Source organism: Ursus americanus, chromosome 22, assembly GCF_024610735.1.
Source record: "Ursus americanus isolate L20-20 chromosome 22, mUrsAme1.1.p, whole genome shotgun sequence".
In the NCBI taxonomy this organism is placed as follows: domain Eukaryota; kingdom Metazoa; phylum Chordata; class Mammalia; order Carnivora; family Ursidae; genus Ursus; species Ursus americanus.
In genome coordinates, this window is record NC_142148.1 from 6,709,843 (window position 1) to 6,728,950 (window position 19,108).

General features: G+C 44.6%; 1 protein-coding gene across 1 annotated transcript in view; it reads left to right on the forward strand.

Annotated features, from left to right (window-relative positions):
- Nucleotides 1-17,009, forward strand: part of CBLN4 (cerebellin 4 precursor) — a 63,865-nt gene extending 46,856 nt beyond the window's left edge. Inside the window, exon 4 of the mRNA XM_045808475.2 lies at nucleotides 16,924-17,009. Coding sequence (XP_045664431.2) covers nucleotides 16,924-17,009 — 86 coding nt within the window. The remainder of the gene's footprint in view (nucleotides 1-16,923) is intronic.
- Nucleotides 17,010-19,108: the final 2,099 nt, after the last annotated feature.

Below are 19,108 nucleotides of genomic sequence, written 5' to 3' on the forward strand. Positions count from 1 at the left end.
ATGATGTCGAGTATACTTCTGTGTGTTTGTTTGCCATCGGTATTACTTTCAGTCCAATCTCTGTGTCTGTCTGTCTTTCCACCTGTCTTTACCCACAGGTGCCCAGAGATGGGCTAGTCATGGCCTTTCATTCCTGAACCACTCTCATCCTCCCATCGCGGGGCCACACGTGGCCTGGTTTCCTTCCTCCATCCTGCCTTGTTCCGTCTCTCTCATTTGTGTAACACAAGCCTCTCTAATCCCAGTGCCGGGGGTCTATTCTCTTTCCTGCATACCAAGCAAGGTAAAGTGGCGCTTACCCTCTGCTGCACATTATAATCACCTGGAACACCTTCTAAAATTCAATGTCAATTTAATTCTAATCTCTAGGGAGAGGGGGAGGGCATCCGTGCTTGTTTGTTTGTTTATTAGTTGCTCATTTGATTACAGTGTGCAGCCGAGGCTGAGAAGCACGGCATTCCGCCAGCTCGATGTCATCGAGGTGTGAAAGTGAATCTTGTCGGCCTCATAGAACTGGTCCTGCTTCCCTGACCAGCAGCTCTGGCCCTCCCGTGAAGCTTGGTTGTAGGCACTGAGACACATTTGCCTCCTCCACCAACAGATACGTATCGAATCCAGACAACATTAGGCACTGTGGAAACGTCCACACACGAGACAGGTCTCTTGCCTTTTTGCAGATCTTATATTTTAGTAAAAAGAGAGAAAAAGCAACTAGATGAAAAGATGAACAAGTTCATTAGGCCTTATGATAATTCCTAAGAAGGCAATGGAGTGTTTTGCTGGAATGTAGGTGTTGGTGAGAGGGAGTCAGAAAGGCGGTGAGGAAAGACCTTTCTGGAAGGGTAATGTGTGGAAGCGGGAAAGCAGGAGGGGGAAGTGCAGTGTCCATGACTCAGGGCACGAGGGACAGCTGGAGAACCGGAGTGACTGGAGGCTGGGCACGAGGGGGAGGTGATGTGGGGAGTGACCTCTGGCTCGACCTCACCGTGGCAGGGGAGAGACATGTGCCCAGCCCATACACCACCCCAGGGCTCCTGCTCAGCAGAGATGCTAGTGGGACACAGGATGGAACAGCACACTCTGCTTGGGACCTGAGGAGGATGGGTTTCTGTAAAAGGTGAGAGGGGAGCGGGGTGAGAAATTTGCTCTGATAAAGAAAATTCTAGGCAGAGGGAATATTGTCTGCAAACGTACAGAGCTGGGGGAGGACCTGGAAGACCCTAGGAGAGGGGGAAAGATTGGGGTGTTGGTGATACAGAAGTGAGGGGTGTGTGAGGGCAGTTGAAGTCAGAGAGGAAGGCTGGGCTCAGGCAGTGTGGGCTACACACAGAGCTGGGGAGTCTGCTTTCTTCCTATGAGTCACCAGAAGACTTCAGTAAGGAAGCTCAGCTTCGTTATTCAGGAAGGTAACTCAGGCAACAAGGGTGACTGAAAGAAAGTTAGGGTCTTCCAGGGGTCAGCAACCTTTTCCTGTAAAGGGTCAGACAGTAAATACTTTAGGACCAGAGACGGTCTGGTCTCAGCTTCGACTACTCACTTCTGCCATTGTAGCACAAAAGCAGCCATAACCAATGATAAATGAATGATTGTGCTGTGTTCTAATAAAACTTTATTTATAAAAATTGGCAGGGGGCTGGATTTCATCAGTGCCCTGCAGTTTGGCAACCTTGGTATTCCAATAGAATATTTAAGCCTGGTAATTAGTTGTGACAATTAGATTGGTCTGAAATAAACAAAAAATGATACAAAAGATTTTGAGCTGTTCTTTATTCTTTACTCTTACTAAAGATGCATTTATAAACTGAGTTTTGGAATCGATCACAGCTTTGAATTAAAAATATCTGGCCGGGTTGACTTTTGACACAATTGCCAAGAATTGGAATAATTTCCCTTTTCATTCTGTGCTCCTTCTCTCCTCATTGCTAGGTCTTCAGCATTCTCAAAATTCTCCTAGTTTGGGGTAGCTGAGTTACATGGAATGGTATGGGAGGAACTTAAGAGGAAGCTTGCCCCAAAAAAGATTTGAGGTGACTTGTCCTGACACCTTAGTCATAGAGCAAACCTATGATTTTATTTATATTATAAATGTAAGGAGGGCCTGATGGAGAAGCCCCTGAAAGCCAACTTACAACTGATAAAGAAACATTAATGAGACAGCAAGTGTTAAGGACTTTACAGTTTACAGATGTTGTTGAAAACACGAGAGTCCTGGGTCAGAGACAAAGGACAGGTCACTACTCATTGCAAAGGTAGTAGGCCAGAGTTTTAGCATTTGTGCTTGCTCTCCAAGTGCAAGTTCCCACAGGGTACCACAGAGAGGGCCAGGTGATGCCTGCATGTGCAGTGGATTATGGGTTGGGTTACAAGAGAGAAATCTTAAGTTTAGGAAACCCAAATCTTTTGTAATGGGCAATTTCTACCCTTTGCCGTGGAGAGAGACATTAGCGTTCCTATTTTGAACAGGAAACTTGCCCATTGCTCTCTAAGGAGACACCATCCCTCTCTTCCAACGCTGTCGTCTATACACAATTCTTGAAAGAATGGCCTATTACAAAGGCAGTCACAAGACTTGAAGAAATGCAAGAGACTCATGGGGCATTATCTCTCAACAGCAGACTTTGTATTTTGCATTTTATTTTATTTTTATTATTTTTTTAAGATTTTATGTATTTATTTGACAGAGAGAGGGAACACAAGCATGGGGAGCAGCAGAGGGAGAGGGCATAGGAGAGGAACAAGCAGACTTCCCACTGAGCAGGGAGCCTGATGTGGGAGCTCAATCCCAGGGCACTGGGATCACGACCTGAGCGGAAGGCAGATGCTTAACCCACTGAGCCAGCAGGCGCCCTGGTATTTTGCATGTTAGCTAGGATCAAAACAGACAGCTGAATGAGCTGTCATGGAGCTGTAAGGGTGGAAATTTCAGCAGCAGTGAGCAAGTCGTAGTTCTTCTTTGGAGAGCAAGATCATCCCTGGAGCCCCGGCATAAGCCCCACTTCATGTTCACTTTGTCTGCTTTGACCTATAGCTGACTGTCCAGAGTCTCTGTCTGCTTACTTTGGTGGTTAGAATTATTTTTATTGTGTTAAGGGCTGTTTTCACACATCCTAAGTTTGGAGAGAGACCTTTGTTGTAAACACACTTGATAAATGATCCCCAAACATGCCAAAGAGTTCCAACCAAGAATGAATCACTTTTGAAGAATGCTTCTGTAAAATGTTCCAGGAAAATAGCCTTTCTTTTCAGACCTGGGTGTTAAGCCATTACAGAGTTATCATGAGTTATTGGAACCTTTGACGGGGCATAAGGTAGTTGTGCTGTTGCTCAGTCACCATGATTTCTATAGTTCCAGTGACATGGGCTGTAGTGCTTTCTCATGAGCCATTAACAAATGATTTCTGAGTGAGTATAAAAGATAAAACTCAATGAAATCAGTTTTTTTTTTTTTTTCTTTTGGAAAAGTGAGATTCTCTCCAAGTCAAGGGAATTCTCTCTAGAAATTTTATCAGATTCCTGTGTTGGAAGTAAGCTAGGTTTGGAATACTTGAAGGTGCAGAATGAACAAAGAAGCCAACAAATCAGGAGATGACTGCATTGAAAAGATAGTTTGTCACTCACGCCCCCCAGGAAGAGGGAGCCACACTGGGAAGCTCTGAGGCTGGTCAGAGGCAGAAGAAAAAGGGGAAAAGCGTGGTAAGAGCCTTTCTTGTGGTTTCTGAGGGAGGGACCAGGCCAGGCAGGATAAACGGGTTAGGGCTGGCTGGTTTGAATGATCTCGGTGGGCTCTGGGGGCTGTCCCTGATTGTCTCGAACTTGGCCCTGGGGTGATGAGGGCAGGAGCATAGTGGCCTGGAGTATGAGAGCCTGATGAGCGAAGGGGTTAGAGACTCTAAGGTTGGTTGGTTTGCATCTGAAAAGCACCCCAGTGGGTGGTGGTAATGAGGGAAACAGGAGGCCAGGGCAGGGTAGCTGGGACATATTATGGAGTTGTCCCGAGCAAGGTGTATCCTTGCTATATTTGAACGAAGGGCAGATGGTAAAGCATAAAGTTTACTGATGCTGGAGATTCGGTGAATCCAAACCCTAAGAAGAGATGTGTAGTATAGTGAAAGTGTGGGGTGGGGTGTCGAATGAGAAAATATAGAACAGGATCATGGACGTGGCTCTTCTTTTGGCTTCTCTGTAGGATCGTAGGCAAGTCCTTTTATTTTGCCTTACCAGGATTCAGTCTCTCTATTTGTGAAGTTGGGACATTTTACTAAATTGGTATTTCCCAGGATGTGAGACATATCACCAGTGTTATATTAGGTGACTTCAGGCAGTAAAGAGATGTGGCATCAAATAACATTAAATCACAGACTTACTTTTCAAATGCTTTCCGTCTTCCCAATTGCCCCAAGGAGAAAGTCTCAATTTGGTGCTATTATACCACAACTGCTCTTTAACTCTTGCTTCTTTCATTTCAGCGGAAAATGGATCTCAGGCTCACTCACTTAGATAGGCATTTCAACCTGGTCCTTGGTTGCAAACAACAGAACCCACTTAAGAAAATGAATTGGGTAGCTCCCAGAAGATGAGAGCCCAAGGCCAGAAAATGCTAATTACCAGCAGGATGAATGGATGTGTTCATCCAAGGCATAGCTCGGGTGTAAGGGAATCCATGTAATCAGAAGAGATGTCCCCACACGCAGCGTATTCGTTTGCTCGGCTGGCTGTAAACTCAGGGGCTTAAAACAACAGAAATGTATTCTGTTATTGTTGTGGATGCTAGAAGTCTGAAATCAAGGTGCCAGCAGGGTCACACTCCCTCCAGAGCCTCCAGGGGAGAATCCTTTCTTGCCTGGCTTCTGACATTCCTCAGCTTGTCAACCCATCACTCCAGTCTCTGCCCCCACCTTCACATGGTCTTCTCCTCTGCGAGTCTGTTTCTTCTCTCTTCTTAGAAGGATGCCCATCATTGGATTTAGAGCCCACCCCAGATCCAGGATTTTATCTTGGGATCCTTAACTAATTACATCTGCAATGTCATATTCCCAAATAACAGAACATTCTGAGGTTCTGAGTGGACATGGTTTTTTTTTGGGGGGGGGGTGGTGGTGGGACACTTTCCAGCTCACTCTATCTGCAACCAAAGACAGTCTAAGAAATCTGAGAAATTAAGTCATGAAAACAGGCTGCATGGGTATGTGGATGATATTTGCAATGTACCACGTGCCCTTGTCTGGGTGCCCCAGTGTGAATTCATTATGACTATCTCTTCGTCCTTGATTCTTTCCTTTTAAATTTCGCAGTCATGAGCGAGAACCTCTGACTGGCCAAGTCTAAGTCACTTGCCAAGAGATGGGAATAGCTCTCTCAAAGCTTCTTCAGCACCCATTGTGAACATCAAGACCCTACAGTTTGGACTTCCCCACAAAGGGAGAATTTTCAGAGGCCGTGTATGCAAAAAAATAAAATAAAATAAAATAAAATAAAATAAAATAAAATAAAATAAAATAAAATAAAATGACAAATGTCTACCGGAAAAGCTAGCGGGCAGCTAAATTCAATGTCTTTCTCTTCCTTGGCTCTATTTTACAATTATATTCTATTTATAACAAATGATGCTATTTTTTTCAGTTATAATAGTACTGCTTTGTAAATTAAATTTATTTAGGTAAAAAAAAACCAAACCCAGGGGAGTTAAGATGGCGGAGGAGTAGGGGACCCCTTTTTCAGCCGGTCCCCTGAGTCGAGCTGGATAGGTACCAGACCAGCCTAAATAACCACGGAATCAGCCTGAGACGCAGGATGATGCATCTGGATCTCTACAAATGAACATCTCCAGCGCTGAGTATTGAGGTACGAAGAGGGAAGCTGTAAACCGTGCATGGATATCGGAAGATAAACGGAAGGGGGAGGGAGCCGCCGCGTTTGGGCGCCGGGAAGCGGCAGCCACCTGCACGGGGGAGCGGGCGGACTCACAGAGGGCACCCGCGAGAGAGCGGACTGAGACCGGTGAGCCGTGAACGCGCGCGCCACCAGGCATCTCCCGGAACACCGGAATCCCGGTGTGCTCACGGGATCCAGACTGAGACCGGGAACTCCCGGAGCGCGCGCGGGGCGGCTGGCGGCTGGCGGGCCACCTGCACAGGGGAGCGGGCGGACTCGCGGTCGGCACCCGCGAAACAGCAGACTGAGACCCTGAACCGGGTGCGCGCACCACCAGGCTTCTCACGAAACTCCGGAATCGAGGTGCGCTCACCGGGCATAGACTGAGACCGGGAGACCCGGGAGCGCGCGGGGCGGCCGGTGGCTGGCGGCATTAGAAACACAAAGGACAGAGACGCGCCGGCCCTGGAAGTGAGGGCTGGGACGCCGGGTTGGTGCGCACATCCCGGGACGCTGCAGGGTTGAGCAGCACCAACAGTAACAGAGTTAAAGTGGCCAGAACATCAGTGGAGAATGGGCCGCAATCCCTCTGTTCTGTGACAATGCAGTCTCTGCTGCTCTGACCCTCAGAAGAGGCATAGCCGGCCGCCAGGGAAAGCCGCCAGAGAACAAAAGCCTGGAAATACCGGCGCAGAGAGGGTCCATCCCCATCCCCCCTCGCAGGGGACAGGGAGACTCTACCCAAACAGGGTTGCCTGAGTATCGGCGCGGCAGGCCCCTCCCCCAGAACACAGAAGGCAGGCTGAAAAATCAAGAAGCCCACAACCCAGGGCGCCTAGGTGGCGCAGTCATTGAGCGCCTGTCTCCGGCTTAGGGCGTGATCCCGGCGTTCCGGAAAGGAGTCCCTCATCGGGCTCCTCCGCTGGGAGCCTGCTTCTTCCTCTCCCACTCCCCTGCTTCTGTTTCGTTCTTGCTGACTGTATGTCTCCCTCTCTCAGATAAGTAAATAAATAAAATCTTTAAAGAAGAAGCCCACATCTCTAAGATCCCTATAAAACAAGGGGCACGGCCTGGGACCCAGTCAATAATTTTGGGCTCTGGAAACCCCGCAACCTCTCTTCATCAGAATGACAAGAAGGAGAAGCCCCCCCCAGCAAAGAAAAGACAGTGAGTCAGTGGCCTCTGCCACAGAAGTAACGGATATGGATGTAACCAAATTATCAGAAATGGAATTCAGAGTAACAATGGTCAAGATAATGAGTAGACTTGAGAAAAGTATTCAGGAAAATATTACTGAGAATATAGAATCCCTAAGGGTGGAAATGAGAGTGAATTTGACAGAAATTAAAAATTCTATGAGCCAAATGCAGGCAAAACTAGAGGCTCTGACGGCCAGGGTCACGGAAGCGGAGGAAAGGGTTAGTGAATTGGAGGATGGGTTAATAGAGGAAAAAATAAAAATAGAAGATGGTCTTAAAAAAATCCACGCCCACGAATGTTGGCTACGGGAAATTACTGACTCAACGAAACGATCCAATGTTAGAATCATCGGCATCCCCGAGGGGGTGGAGAAAAACAGAGGCCTAGAAGAGATATTTGAACAAATTGTAGCTGAAAACTTCCCTAATCTAGCAAGGGAAACAAAAATTCGTGTCCAAGAGGCAGAGAGGACCCCTCCCAAGCTCAACCATGACAGACCTACACCACGTCACGTCATAGTACAATTCGCAAATATGAGATCCAAGGATACAGTATTGAAAGCGGCCAGGGCAAAGAAATTTCTCACGTACCAAGGCAAAGGCATCAGAATTACGTCAGACCTGTCTACACAGACCTGGAATGAGAGAAATGGTTGGGGGAGCATTTTTAAAGCTCTTTCAGAGAAAAACATGCAGCCAAGGATCCTTTATCCAGCAAGGCTGTCATTCAGAATTGATGGAGAAATAAAGACATTTCAGAATCGACAGTCACTAGCCAATTTCGTAACCACGAAACCAGCCCTACAGGAGGTATTACGGGGGGTTCTATAAAAGTAAAAAGGCCCCAAGAGTGATACAAAACAGAAAGTCACAGCCAATACAAACAAAGACTTTACTGACAACATGGCAGAATTAAAAGCATATCTCTCAGTACTCAGCCTGAACATTAATGGTTTAAATTCTGGCTTCAAACGCCACAGGGTTGCAGATTGGATAAAAAGAAATGACCCATCCATTTGCTGTCTACAAGAGACTCATTTCGAACCCAAAGATGCATTCAGACTGAGAGTAAGGGGATGGAGTACCATCTTTCACGCAAATGGACCTCAAAAGAAAGCTGGGGTAGCAATTCTCATATCAGATAAATTGGATTTTAAACTACAGACTATAGTTAGAGATGCAGAAGGGCACTATATTATTCTTAAAGGAAGTATTCAACAAGTGGATATGACAATTATAAATATATATGCCCCCAACAGGGGAGCAGCAAGATACACAAGCCAACTCTTAACCAGAATAAAGAGACATATAGATAAAAATACATTAATAGTAGGGGACCTCAACACTCCACTCTCAGAAATAGACAGAACACCCTGGCAAAAACTAAGCAAAGAATCAAAGGCTTTGAATGCCATACTCGACGAGTTGGACCTCATAGATATATATAGAACACTACACCCCAGAACCAAAGAATACTCATTCTATTCTAATGCCCATGGAACATTTTCAAGAATAGACCATGTTCTGGGACACAAAACAGGTCTCAGCCGATACCAAAAGATTGAAATTATCCCCTGCATATTCTCAGACCACAATGCTCTGAAATTGGAACTCAACCACAAGGAAAAATTTGGAAGAAACTCAAACACTTGGAGACTAAGAACCATCCTGCTCAGGAATGACTCGATAAACCAGGAAATCAAAAATCAAATTAAACAATTTATGGAGACCAATGAGAATGAAAATACAACAGTCCAAAACCTATGGGATACTGCAAAGGCAGTCCTAAGGGGGAAATACATAGCCATCCAAGCCTCACTCAAAAGAATAGAAACATCTAAAATGCAGTTTTTATATTCTCACCTCAAGAAGCTGGAACAGCAACAGAGGGACAGGCCTAATCCACGCACGAGGAAGCAGTTGACCAAAATTAAAGCTGAAATCAATCAAGCAGAAACCAGAAGTACAGTAGAGCAGATCAACAGGACTAGAAGCTGGTTCTTGGAGAGAATCAATAAAATTGACAGACCACTGGCAAGACTTATCCAAAAGAAAAGAGAAAAGACCCAGATTATTAAAATTATGAATGAAAAAGGAGAGGTCACGACGAACACCATTGAAATTGGAAGGATTATTAGAAATTTTTATCAACAGCTATATGCCAATAAACTAAGCAATCTGGAAGAGATGGAATCCTTCCTGGAAACCTATAAACTACCAAGATTGAAACCGGAAGAAATTGATTCCTTAAACAGGCCAATTAATTATGAAGAAATTGAGTCAGTGATAAACAACCTTCCAAATAACAAAACTCCAGGCCCGGACGGTTTTCCTGGGGAATTCTACCAAACATTCAAAGAAGAAATAATACCTATTCTCCTAAAGCTATTTCAAAAAATAGAAACAGAAGGAAAGCTACCAAACTCATTCTATGAGGCCAATATTACCTTGATCCCCAAACCAGGCAAAGACCCCCTCAAAAAGGAGAATTACAGACCGATTTCCCTAATGAATATGGACGCCAAAATCCTCAACAAGATACTTGCTAATAGAATCCAACAGTTCATTAAAAGGATTATCCACCACGATCAAGTGGGATTCATACCTGGGATGCAAGCGTGGTTCAATATTCGCAAATCAATCAGCGTGATACATCATATCAACAAGAAAAGACTCAAGAACCATATGATCCTCTCAATCGATGCCGAAAAAGCATTTGACAAAATACAGCATCCTTTCCTGATTAAAACCCTTCAGAGTGTGGGAATAGAAGGTACATTTCTCAATCTCATAAAAGCCATCTATGAAAAGCCTACTGCAAATATTATTCTCAATGGGGAAAAGCTGGAAGCCTTTCCCTTAAGATCAGGAACACGACAAGGATGCCCACTCTCGCCACTATTATTCAACATAGTACTAGAAGTCCTTGCAACAGCAATCAGACAACAAAAAGGGATCAAAGGTATTCAAATCGGCAAAGAAGAAGTCAAAATGTCTCTCTTCGCAGACGACATGATACTCTATATGGAAAACCCAAAAGAAGCCACTCCCAAACTATTAGAAGTTATAGAGCAATTCAGTAACGTGGCGGGATACAAAATCAATGCTCAGAAATCAGTTGCATTTCTGTACACGAATAACGAGAACGAAGAAAGAGAAATCAGGGAATCCATCCCATTTACAATAGCACCAAAAACCATACGTTACCTTGGAATTAACTTAACCAGAGACGTAAAGGACCTTTATTCTAGAAACTATAAATCACTCTTAAAAGACATTGAGGAAGACATAAAAAGATGGAAAGATATTCCATGCTCATGGATCGGAAGAATTAACATAGTTAAAATGTCCATGCTACCCAGAGCAATCTACACTTTCAATGCTATCCCGATCAAAATACCGAGAACGTTTTTCAAAGAACTGGAACAAATAGTCCTTAAATTTGTATGGAACCAGAAAAGACCCCGAATCTCCAAGGAACTGTTGAAAAGGAAAAACAAAGCTGGGGGCATCACAATGCCGGATTTCGAGCTGTACTACAAAGCTGTGATCACAAAGACAGCATGGTACTGGCACAAAAACAGACACATAGACCAATGGAACAGAATAGAGAGCCCAGAAATGGACCCTCAGCTCTTTGGGCAACTAATATTTGATAAAGCAGGAAAAAACATCCGGTGGGAAAAAGACAGTCTCTTCAATAAATGGTCCTGGGAAAATTGGACAGCTACATGCAAAAGAATGAAACTTGACCACTATCTCACACCATACACAAAAATAAACTCCAAATGGATGAAAGACCTCGATGTGAGACAGGAATCCATCAAAATTCTAGAGGAGAACATAGGCAGCAACCTCTACGACATCGGCCAAAGCAACCTTTTTCATGACACATCCCCAAAGGCAAGAGAAACAAAAGATAAAATGAATTTATGGGACTTCATCAAGATTAAAAGTTTCTGCACATCCAAGGAAACAGTCAGAAAAACTAAGAGGCAGCCCACGGAATGGGAGAATATATTTGCAAATGACACTACAGATAAAGGACTGGTATCCAAGATCTACAAAGAACTTCTCAAACTCAATACACTCTGAGAAACAAATAAACAAATCAAAAAATGGGCAGAAGATATGAACAGACACTTTTCCAATGAAGACATACAAATGGCTAACAGACACATGAAAAAATGTTCAAAATCATTAGCCATCAAGGAAATTCAAATCAAAACCACACTGAGATACCACCTTACGCCAGTTAGAATGGCAAAAATAGACAAGGCAAGAAACAACAATTGTTGGAGAGGATGTGGAGAAAGGGGATCCCTCCTACATTGTTGGTGGGAATGCAAGTTGGTACAGCCACTCTGGAAAACCGTGTGGAGGTCCCTTAAAAAGTTAAAAATTGAGCTACCCTATGATCCAGCCATTGCACTACTGGGTGTTTACCCCAAAGATACAGACGTAGTGAAGAGAAGGGCCATATGCACCCCAATGTTCATAGCAGCAATGTCCACAATAGCTAAATCGTGGAAGGAGCCGAGATGCCCTGCAACAGATGACTGGATTAAGAAGTTGTGGTCCATATATACAATGGAATAGTACTCAGCAATCAGAAAGAATGAGTTCTCAACATTTGCTACAACATGGACGGCACTGGAGGAGATAATGCTTAGTGAAATAAGTCAAGCAGAGAAAGACAACTATCATATGATTTCTCTCATCTATGGAACATAAGAACTAGGATGATCAGTAGGGGAAGAAAGGGATAAAGAAAGGGGGGGTAATCAGAAGGGGGAATGAAACATGAGAGACTATGGACTATGAGAAACAAACTGAGGGCTACAGAGGGGAGGGGGGTGGGGGAATGGGATAGACCGGTGATGGGTAGTAAGGAGGGCACATATTGCATGGTGCACTGGGTGTTATACACAACTAATGAATCATCGAGCCTTGCATCGAAAACCGGGGATGTACTGTATGGTGACTAACATAATATAATAAAAAATCATTATTAAAAAAAAAAAAAACAACAACAAAAAAAACAAACCCAGTACTGATTTACAAAAAGATGAGAGCTTAATAACAGTATACAGGTGCCATGTTGCTATGAATGGATATATAGTGGTAGCCAGATATGGTCACAATCATAAAGCATATACAGATACATAAGATAAGATACATACGTACAAACATAAGCCAGATGCGTAAGCATCATACAGGTAGGAGGCAAATGTCCCAATTCCAGACCAAACTGGAAGATTTCCGATACACTTCCCCACCCTGTGAATCTTTGCTCTCATAGCTATCTGTTTAGAAAGATCTGGGTGTCATGAGCCTTGGGGGGTTTATATATCTGTAATTCCGGGCATCACAAGGAACTGAGAACAGACAATTCACAAGCTTCGGAGGCTTCAGCAAAGCCCTGCAGTGTTTGTGTGTTGTAGGTGAGTTTTTCAGCCCGTGCTGTTTTAACAAATACCAGGCACTCTGTTTGGACCTGGCTCCTGTATCTCCAATAACAACCTGGACATTTTCACCTGTATATCCTGCTGTTACCTCAAATTTAGCAGGTGGAGAAACAAATTCATCATCATGCTCCCCAAACCCATATCTCCTCCTGACTTCCCTGATACACGCTCAGCTTGCCAAGCCTGCAACCTTAGAGAATTTCTGCCTTGCTCATCTCCATCATCTCCAAAATGCATCCAGTCACCACCGCATCTTGTTGAATCTCCACCCCCCCCACCGCCGGAACGGGTCCTGTATCTTCCCTCTCCTTCCCACTGTCACCAGCATATTCCAGGCTTTCACCTGTTCTTGTCTTGTCCTCTTCCTGGGGGCTCCAACCCTCCCTTCACACTGCTCCAGTGGGCATCTTCAGTTTCGTTACACCTGTCTCTTCATCATTGGTAGTGCCAAGAGGTGGCTGGAAGAAAATTCAGCCCCTTCTGTAATTTCCACAGTCCCGCCACCCTACATAAGCAATGAGTCACAGCAGCGTGCTTGCCATGCAGACACAGTTTACGTCCATTCCTCTTATATACCCTTCCAAACGAATTGTCATCCTCCCACTTTTTCTGTATGGAAACTTTGGAGACAGCCTTGCCCCATATTGTCTTCCGAGCACACCAAACGTAGAGCTTTCTCCCTCGATCCAAATTTTCTCCCTCCCTTCATTTGGAATGCCCTTCGATTTCTTGATCTATATTCTTATTAATCGTATGAAGGTCTGGTATGAAAAGAACATTAGCTGGGGACTCAGAATGGATAAAGAATTTGTGAACTTTGCTCCTTCCCCCATTTGTTCCAGGAGTTATTTTTAAGATAGAGAAATGTGAGTGGCTAACATTTGCATTGCTTCTTCATTTTTCCCCATTCCTTCCAAGTTAATTTGCATGAGGATATATCTGTTAGGCAAGACCTTGGACCTTGGACCTGTCACAACCCTAGGTAAATAAGGCGGGGAAGGTGAAGAACACGCATCTGCATCTAGCTGGTAAGATTCCTGAGGCTTAGTGGAGGGCACTTGCTGTCTCGCAAAGTCCCAAATTGTCACTGCTTATGGGAAGATGCCAACGAGACAAAAATGACTAGAGCTAACAAGGACAAGATGGGAGATAAGAACCCTTCAGACAAAGGGCATAGATGGTAGAAGCCTGTTTCTCCGGAAGGGTTTCCTTGTCTCTCTTTGGCCTCAGGAAAATCCTACAAGTCAGTCAGGGACTGGGTCGGGAAGGGAGGGGACATGGAGACATGGACTTGGGAGTTTGGGAACCAAAGAGATCTTACACAGCGTCTCGTTCCAGTTCTGAGTTGACTTGGGAAATTACCAGAACTCCGTGGTATGGGAGACACTGGGGAGAGAGTAAAATGTCTGGCTATTTGGCAAGCGAATGGGCTTTTTGTTTTTTTACATCCCTCCAGGACCGTCAGGCTACAGCTCTAGGAGGTTTCGAGTGGTTGCAACTAATTCTGACCCGTCGGGTTGATATAAATTCAGCCTCTTCCATGGAACTGTTCCTGAACACTCCAGAGCTCATTAGTTCTCACCTCTTCAACTTCTGTGACTTTACCCCTTTTATTCATAAGTCCCCTGTGTGTTTGGCCTGCCACACCGGAAGTTGGGTTGGCCAACTCCACATGACTGAAAGCATGCAGGTTAGTACTTCAGTTGAATCTTCAAGCACCTCCTGGCTTACGTTGTTCGTTTCACCTCTCGGGGTGTAGATTCTGTCTGTTCAACAGAATACACCATGCTTCAGGGCAGAGCTCAGGCATTCAATTCTATGCCTTTTATAAAGTCTCCCCTCCCCCATCAAAGTGTTGCCCACATAGCACAGAACCCCATACACGTGTTCCTGAGTTATTGCAGCTCAGCTGTGTGTCAGGCCTTGAGGTTTGCAGTGGGTCTACAGCCATATATAAGCTAGAGAAGATTCCTGCTATTGAGCAAATCAACACAGGGCTGGTGTAGATAAATCTACGAAGGTGTCACGAAGGAAGCCATGTGGTTGTTCCTACAGGTGGGGCCGAGTTCAGAGGGGGTGGTCGTGCAAGGCTCCATGTGGAGGTGATATTAGAGGGCGAAAAGGAACAGGGATGTAAAGATCCAGGGGAAAGGAAAGAGACTGGTGGGAAAAAGAGTGGTGTGAAAAGATTGTTCTCTAGAACAGGATAGATTACAGCGTGCTGACGTCGGGGAATGGAATATATGTTAGGGTCTGAGATTCACGCAGGCTCTAGTCCTGCTGACTCCAGGGAGGAGCTGGGGTTTTAATCTAGGTGTGGTGGAAAGCCTCTGACGGGATTAAGAGCAGAGGAGTGATCCTGTTTGTTTTGCTTTGTTTTTGAATTTGAAGATCTAATTGGCTGTCTTCAATGATTCATGAACCTGGCAGCCTCCCAGCTCGCAAGTAGAGGTGTGGCCACAGACCGGGTGAGAGGCAATGGTGCTCATCTCAGGCTGGTGATAGTACAGGAGAAGGGAAGCAGGTGGATCTGAGAGACACTTTGGGGGTCAAACCGGAAGGGCTTGTGAGTATGGCCAATAGATAAGGGGCACCGTGGAGCCAGCGATGACTCTCACATTGGTACCTTTTGGATCTTGGGGTCACTTACTAAGACGGGGGAGACCAGGAGAGACTTAGGAGAGAAAAATCACCGTTTTCATTTTGGACACGTTAAGTTTGAGATGCAGATGAGTCATCAAAGTAAAGATGTCAAAGAAGCTGTGGGCATATGCACCTAAGACTCAGAAAAGGGGATCTAGGCTAAAGAAAGACATTTATGTTGCCAAAACATTATCTAAAGCCAGGAGAGATGGGCCAAGTCAGCCAAGGGAGAGAAGAGACTGTCGTGTGGGCTTGACACCACTTCTGCAAACTGGCCCCTGTCCTTCAGGGTTCCAGAAGCGGGGTTCTTGAGAGTAGAAACTCATGTACTGCACGGGATACGCGGCTAGGCAGCTGAGAGCATGTTGTGTGGGGGGGGGCTGAGGGAATGTGCCGTTGTCCGATGGGCTGGGTCCAGCAGAATCGTATTTTGGACGCAGCCCTCCAAGAAGGATATTTCCTCCATTAATGTCACACTTCAAGGACTTCGTGCAGATTATGAATTTATACTGGGTTAGGGTATTAGATGAAGAACAACAGAACTCATCAGTGTCATTGTGAGGTTTTTCTTGGAGAGAAAAGAAAGTTGATGATAATTTCCCAACAATATGCAACGATTGTGCCAAACCTGTTTTTCATGTGGCGAGATCGTTCAACTGAGTGATGATATTTTGAGGAAAGATAATTGCAGAGTGTATATGGAACACAGCCAGTTAGAAGCAATAATAATAGTAATAATAATAATAACAATAATAATAAAATAAAAATTTTAAAGCAAAAAGAATTCAGTCCATCAGCTTGTTTCTCACCCCTTTCTTTTTCTATCCCAGTAAGTGGTTGGATGTGTCTTTTTCCTATTTATTCTTGTTTATTTCAGCACTGTGTGGATCAAGCAGGTTATTTTTAGCCAGAAGCAACCCGAGGTTACTTTCAACTGCCTCAAGTGTTTCCTTATTGTTAATTTTTAATTGCATCCGTAATTCACGATCACATTTTCGTTGTTAAAAATTGAAACACAGTAGATGTGGTCAGTTTCTTTTCTGACCCTTGCACTCAGTTCAGTACTTGTCTCATAGGTTTTGTGTGTGTCCTTGCAAACCTCTCTTTACGTGCATTTCCATGTATATTCTTTGGAAGGAGACATGTGTATCCTTTGCGGATGTATATTATTTTATTCTGTTACACGTGTATTTGTCACCCTTTTCTTTTCCTGCTCAGAAATACGTCTTCTAGATCTTGCTGTGTCGGGGCTCATTGCATTGCATACCTTTTTGTTTAATTGCTAGGTGGAATTCTGTGTTGTGGAGCTGTGCTTTCCTTTGCCACGTCTGTGTAGGGGCTGATCTTCAGATCGCTTTTGATTTTTTGCCAATACAAACAGACCGCCCGGACCAGTCTTGACGTGCTTCTGGTACGCCACGTGAGTCTTCTGGGCAGAGCTTCCCAATCGATATTTTCTCCTCTTAGGAGTTTGATTTGTGCTCACAGGTTCCAACCTAACAAGCATTTGCCAGACTCTTCCTTGGTCCCAGGCTTGGTGTTAGATGTGCTTGTATCTGTCATCTCATTTAAACCATCAGTCACTAGTAAGGTGGGGCCTGTTATACCAGTTCCGTTTAGGGATGAGGAACAAGAGATTCCAAAAGGCTAATAGTTGTCTCTGGGGGAAATGGTGAGCAAACAGTTGGGCACATGATTGGGGCACGTCATGAGACTTTGTCGTGTCACTGAATCTCTTACCCCTTTGGCTTCCTCACCGGGAAAGCGGAGCTCCAAATACCACCTTGGTCAGAGGGTGTGTGTCCTGTGGGTTATGATACAGATCTGACAACATGAATGAGTTTGCAAGGGAAGAAGTGAAACGTGCAAAACTTTATACTTGATGGCATGAATGAACAAAGGACCTCCCTCGAGGGGATTAAATTCTGGACTAGCGATGGCCAGGCACACTGCCGGGATGGGATGGCCTCCAGATTACCAGGCATCGGGCCAAAGGCTGAGATTTGTTTCTTTTTACTACTACTTTAAACATCTTTGGGCCTTTCTGTTAGTTCAAAGAGGTGATCTGAATTAAGAACATTTGCTTTATTTTGAACCAAATCAGAAACTGTGAAATGGATCCCCTTTCTATGGACCTGTGGTAATTTGGAAAATAAATATGGCTTTCGAATTGGGCTGCATATTGGAGCCTTCAATAATAAGTAGTTTTATGTGCCTTCTATGTGTCTCCAACTATGTTAAAGGTGGTTGGTTAAGCCTCTGACTCTTGATTTCAGCTCAGGTGATGATCTCAGCGTTGTGAGATCAAGCCCCATGTTGGGCTCCTTGCTGGACATGAAGCCTGCTTGAGATGGTCTTTCTTTCCTTCTCCCTCTGCCCCCTGTCCCCCACTCGCTCATGCACTCTCTCTCTCTTTAAAAAAATACCAAAAACAAAAAAATTTAAAGTACTAGAACTCTTCAGGTTGCAAGTTCCAAAAGTATTACCTCAACTTTCATGAGCACAAAAGGTAATTTACTTGCTTATGAAATAGTTTCAGTATATTCTAGCTTCAGGCATGGTTGGATCCAGGAACTCCGTGTCATAGGAACCTGGTCTTTCTTCCTTCAGGGTTTTGGTCCGTGTTCCTCTGGTTGGCCTCCTTAATTGGGTTTTCCTCTTGTGGTGATGTGACTGCCGTCTGTTCTGATCTGATGTCCAATTCTTTTAGTAATTTAAGCTGAACATCTCTCTTTCATTGAAAAGTAAAATAAAGTAACTTGAGTTGGGCCTTATTTGGCTTGATTGGTCTGGGTTGGGTGATGTGTGCACCCTTAAACTGATTAACAGTGGACATGGCGAGGTCACATGTCTGTCTTTGAAGCCAGAGATGGGGATTCGGTCCCCATTCAAAACACTCAGACTGAGAGGAGAAGAAAAGCCAATTTTCTCAGACAGAATCAAGGAAGTGGGAAGGGTGTTGGGTTAGCGGAATCTTGGATGCCTCATAGAAATGAAGTATCTCATTTCTGTCACACAATAATTCCTGGAGTAGTACTGATAGTCTCTGGTTAGATGAAGGGGAGCATGCTTGGAGTGGTTAACTCACTTGCTCAAGGCCACCCAGTTAGTAATTGCAAAAGCTGGGTATTGAGTCTAGACTTGACTCTCTTCTTGACTGTTTCATTCTATCTGTCCCTGTTCTAGTGTTCCCATCCTACCCTCCTTCTTCAACCTTCCCCCAAGCACAGAGGGTGATCCGTGCTAACAACAGCTGCTCCAAGACTCATCAAATCACATTAGCATTGCTCGTGCCTGGTTTCTCCGAATGTCACACTCAGCGGTGGAGCAAAGGCTGGTCAGCTCACAGTCATATTAAGGGAAATCTTTACTAAACCAATCCATGGGGTCTGCAAACCGTTGTTCTTTCCAACTTCCCATCAAGTGGCCTGTGCTCAAGGGTAAAGCAAGGGTTATAAATCACAGGAAAGCTTCCCCTTGACACAGTTCCACAGCTAGAATATGAACAGAGTGTTGTTTACTTTGTTTAACACCACAATTAGTGAAAATCAAAATGTCTACAGATGCACTCACTGTAGTAAATTATTAGGCAATTAACCTTAATGCTCCCTGCTCTCAATCACCAACTTACTTCTGCTCTGGGGTCCTCGAGAATATTTCTCAGGCATCCTAATATATGATTGCACCGCAGCTTAATGTTAAGCAGGACGAAATTTGAATACAATGGAAGGGCTCAAGGATGGAGCAAATTCCGAAGGCGGGAGGGCGAGAGCTTTGCGAACCGTTGAAGGAAAAATACAGACTTGCCACACAAAGACCGAATTGACAACAGAAGGCGAGGTGCTCTTTGTAAGTAATCTCAAACTCATTCTTTCTTTCCACCAGCAAGTTTAAGCCCTTATCACGTCATGCTTGGGCTAGTTTAAT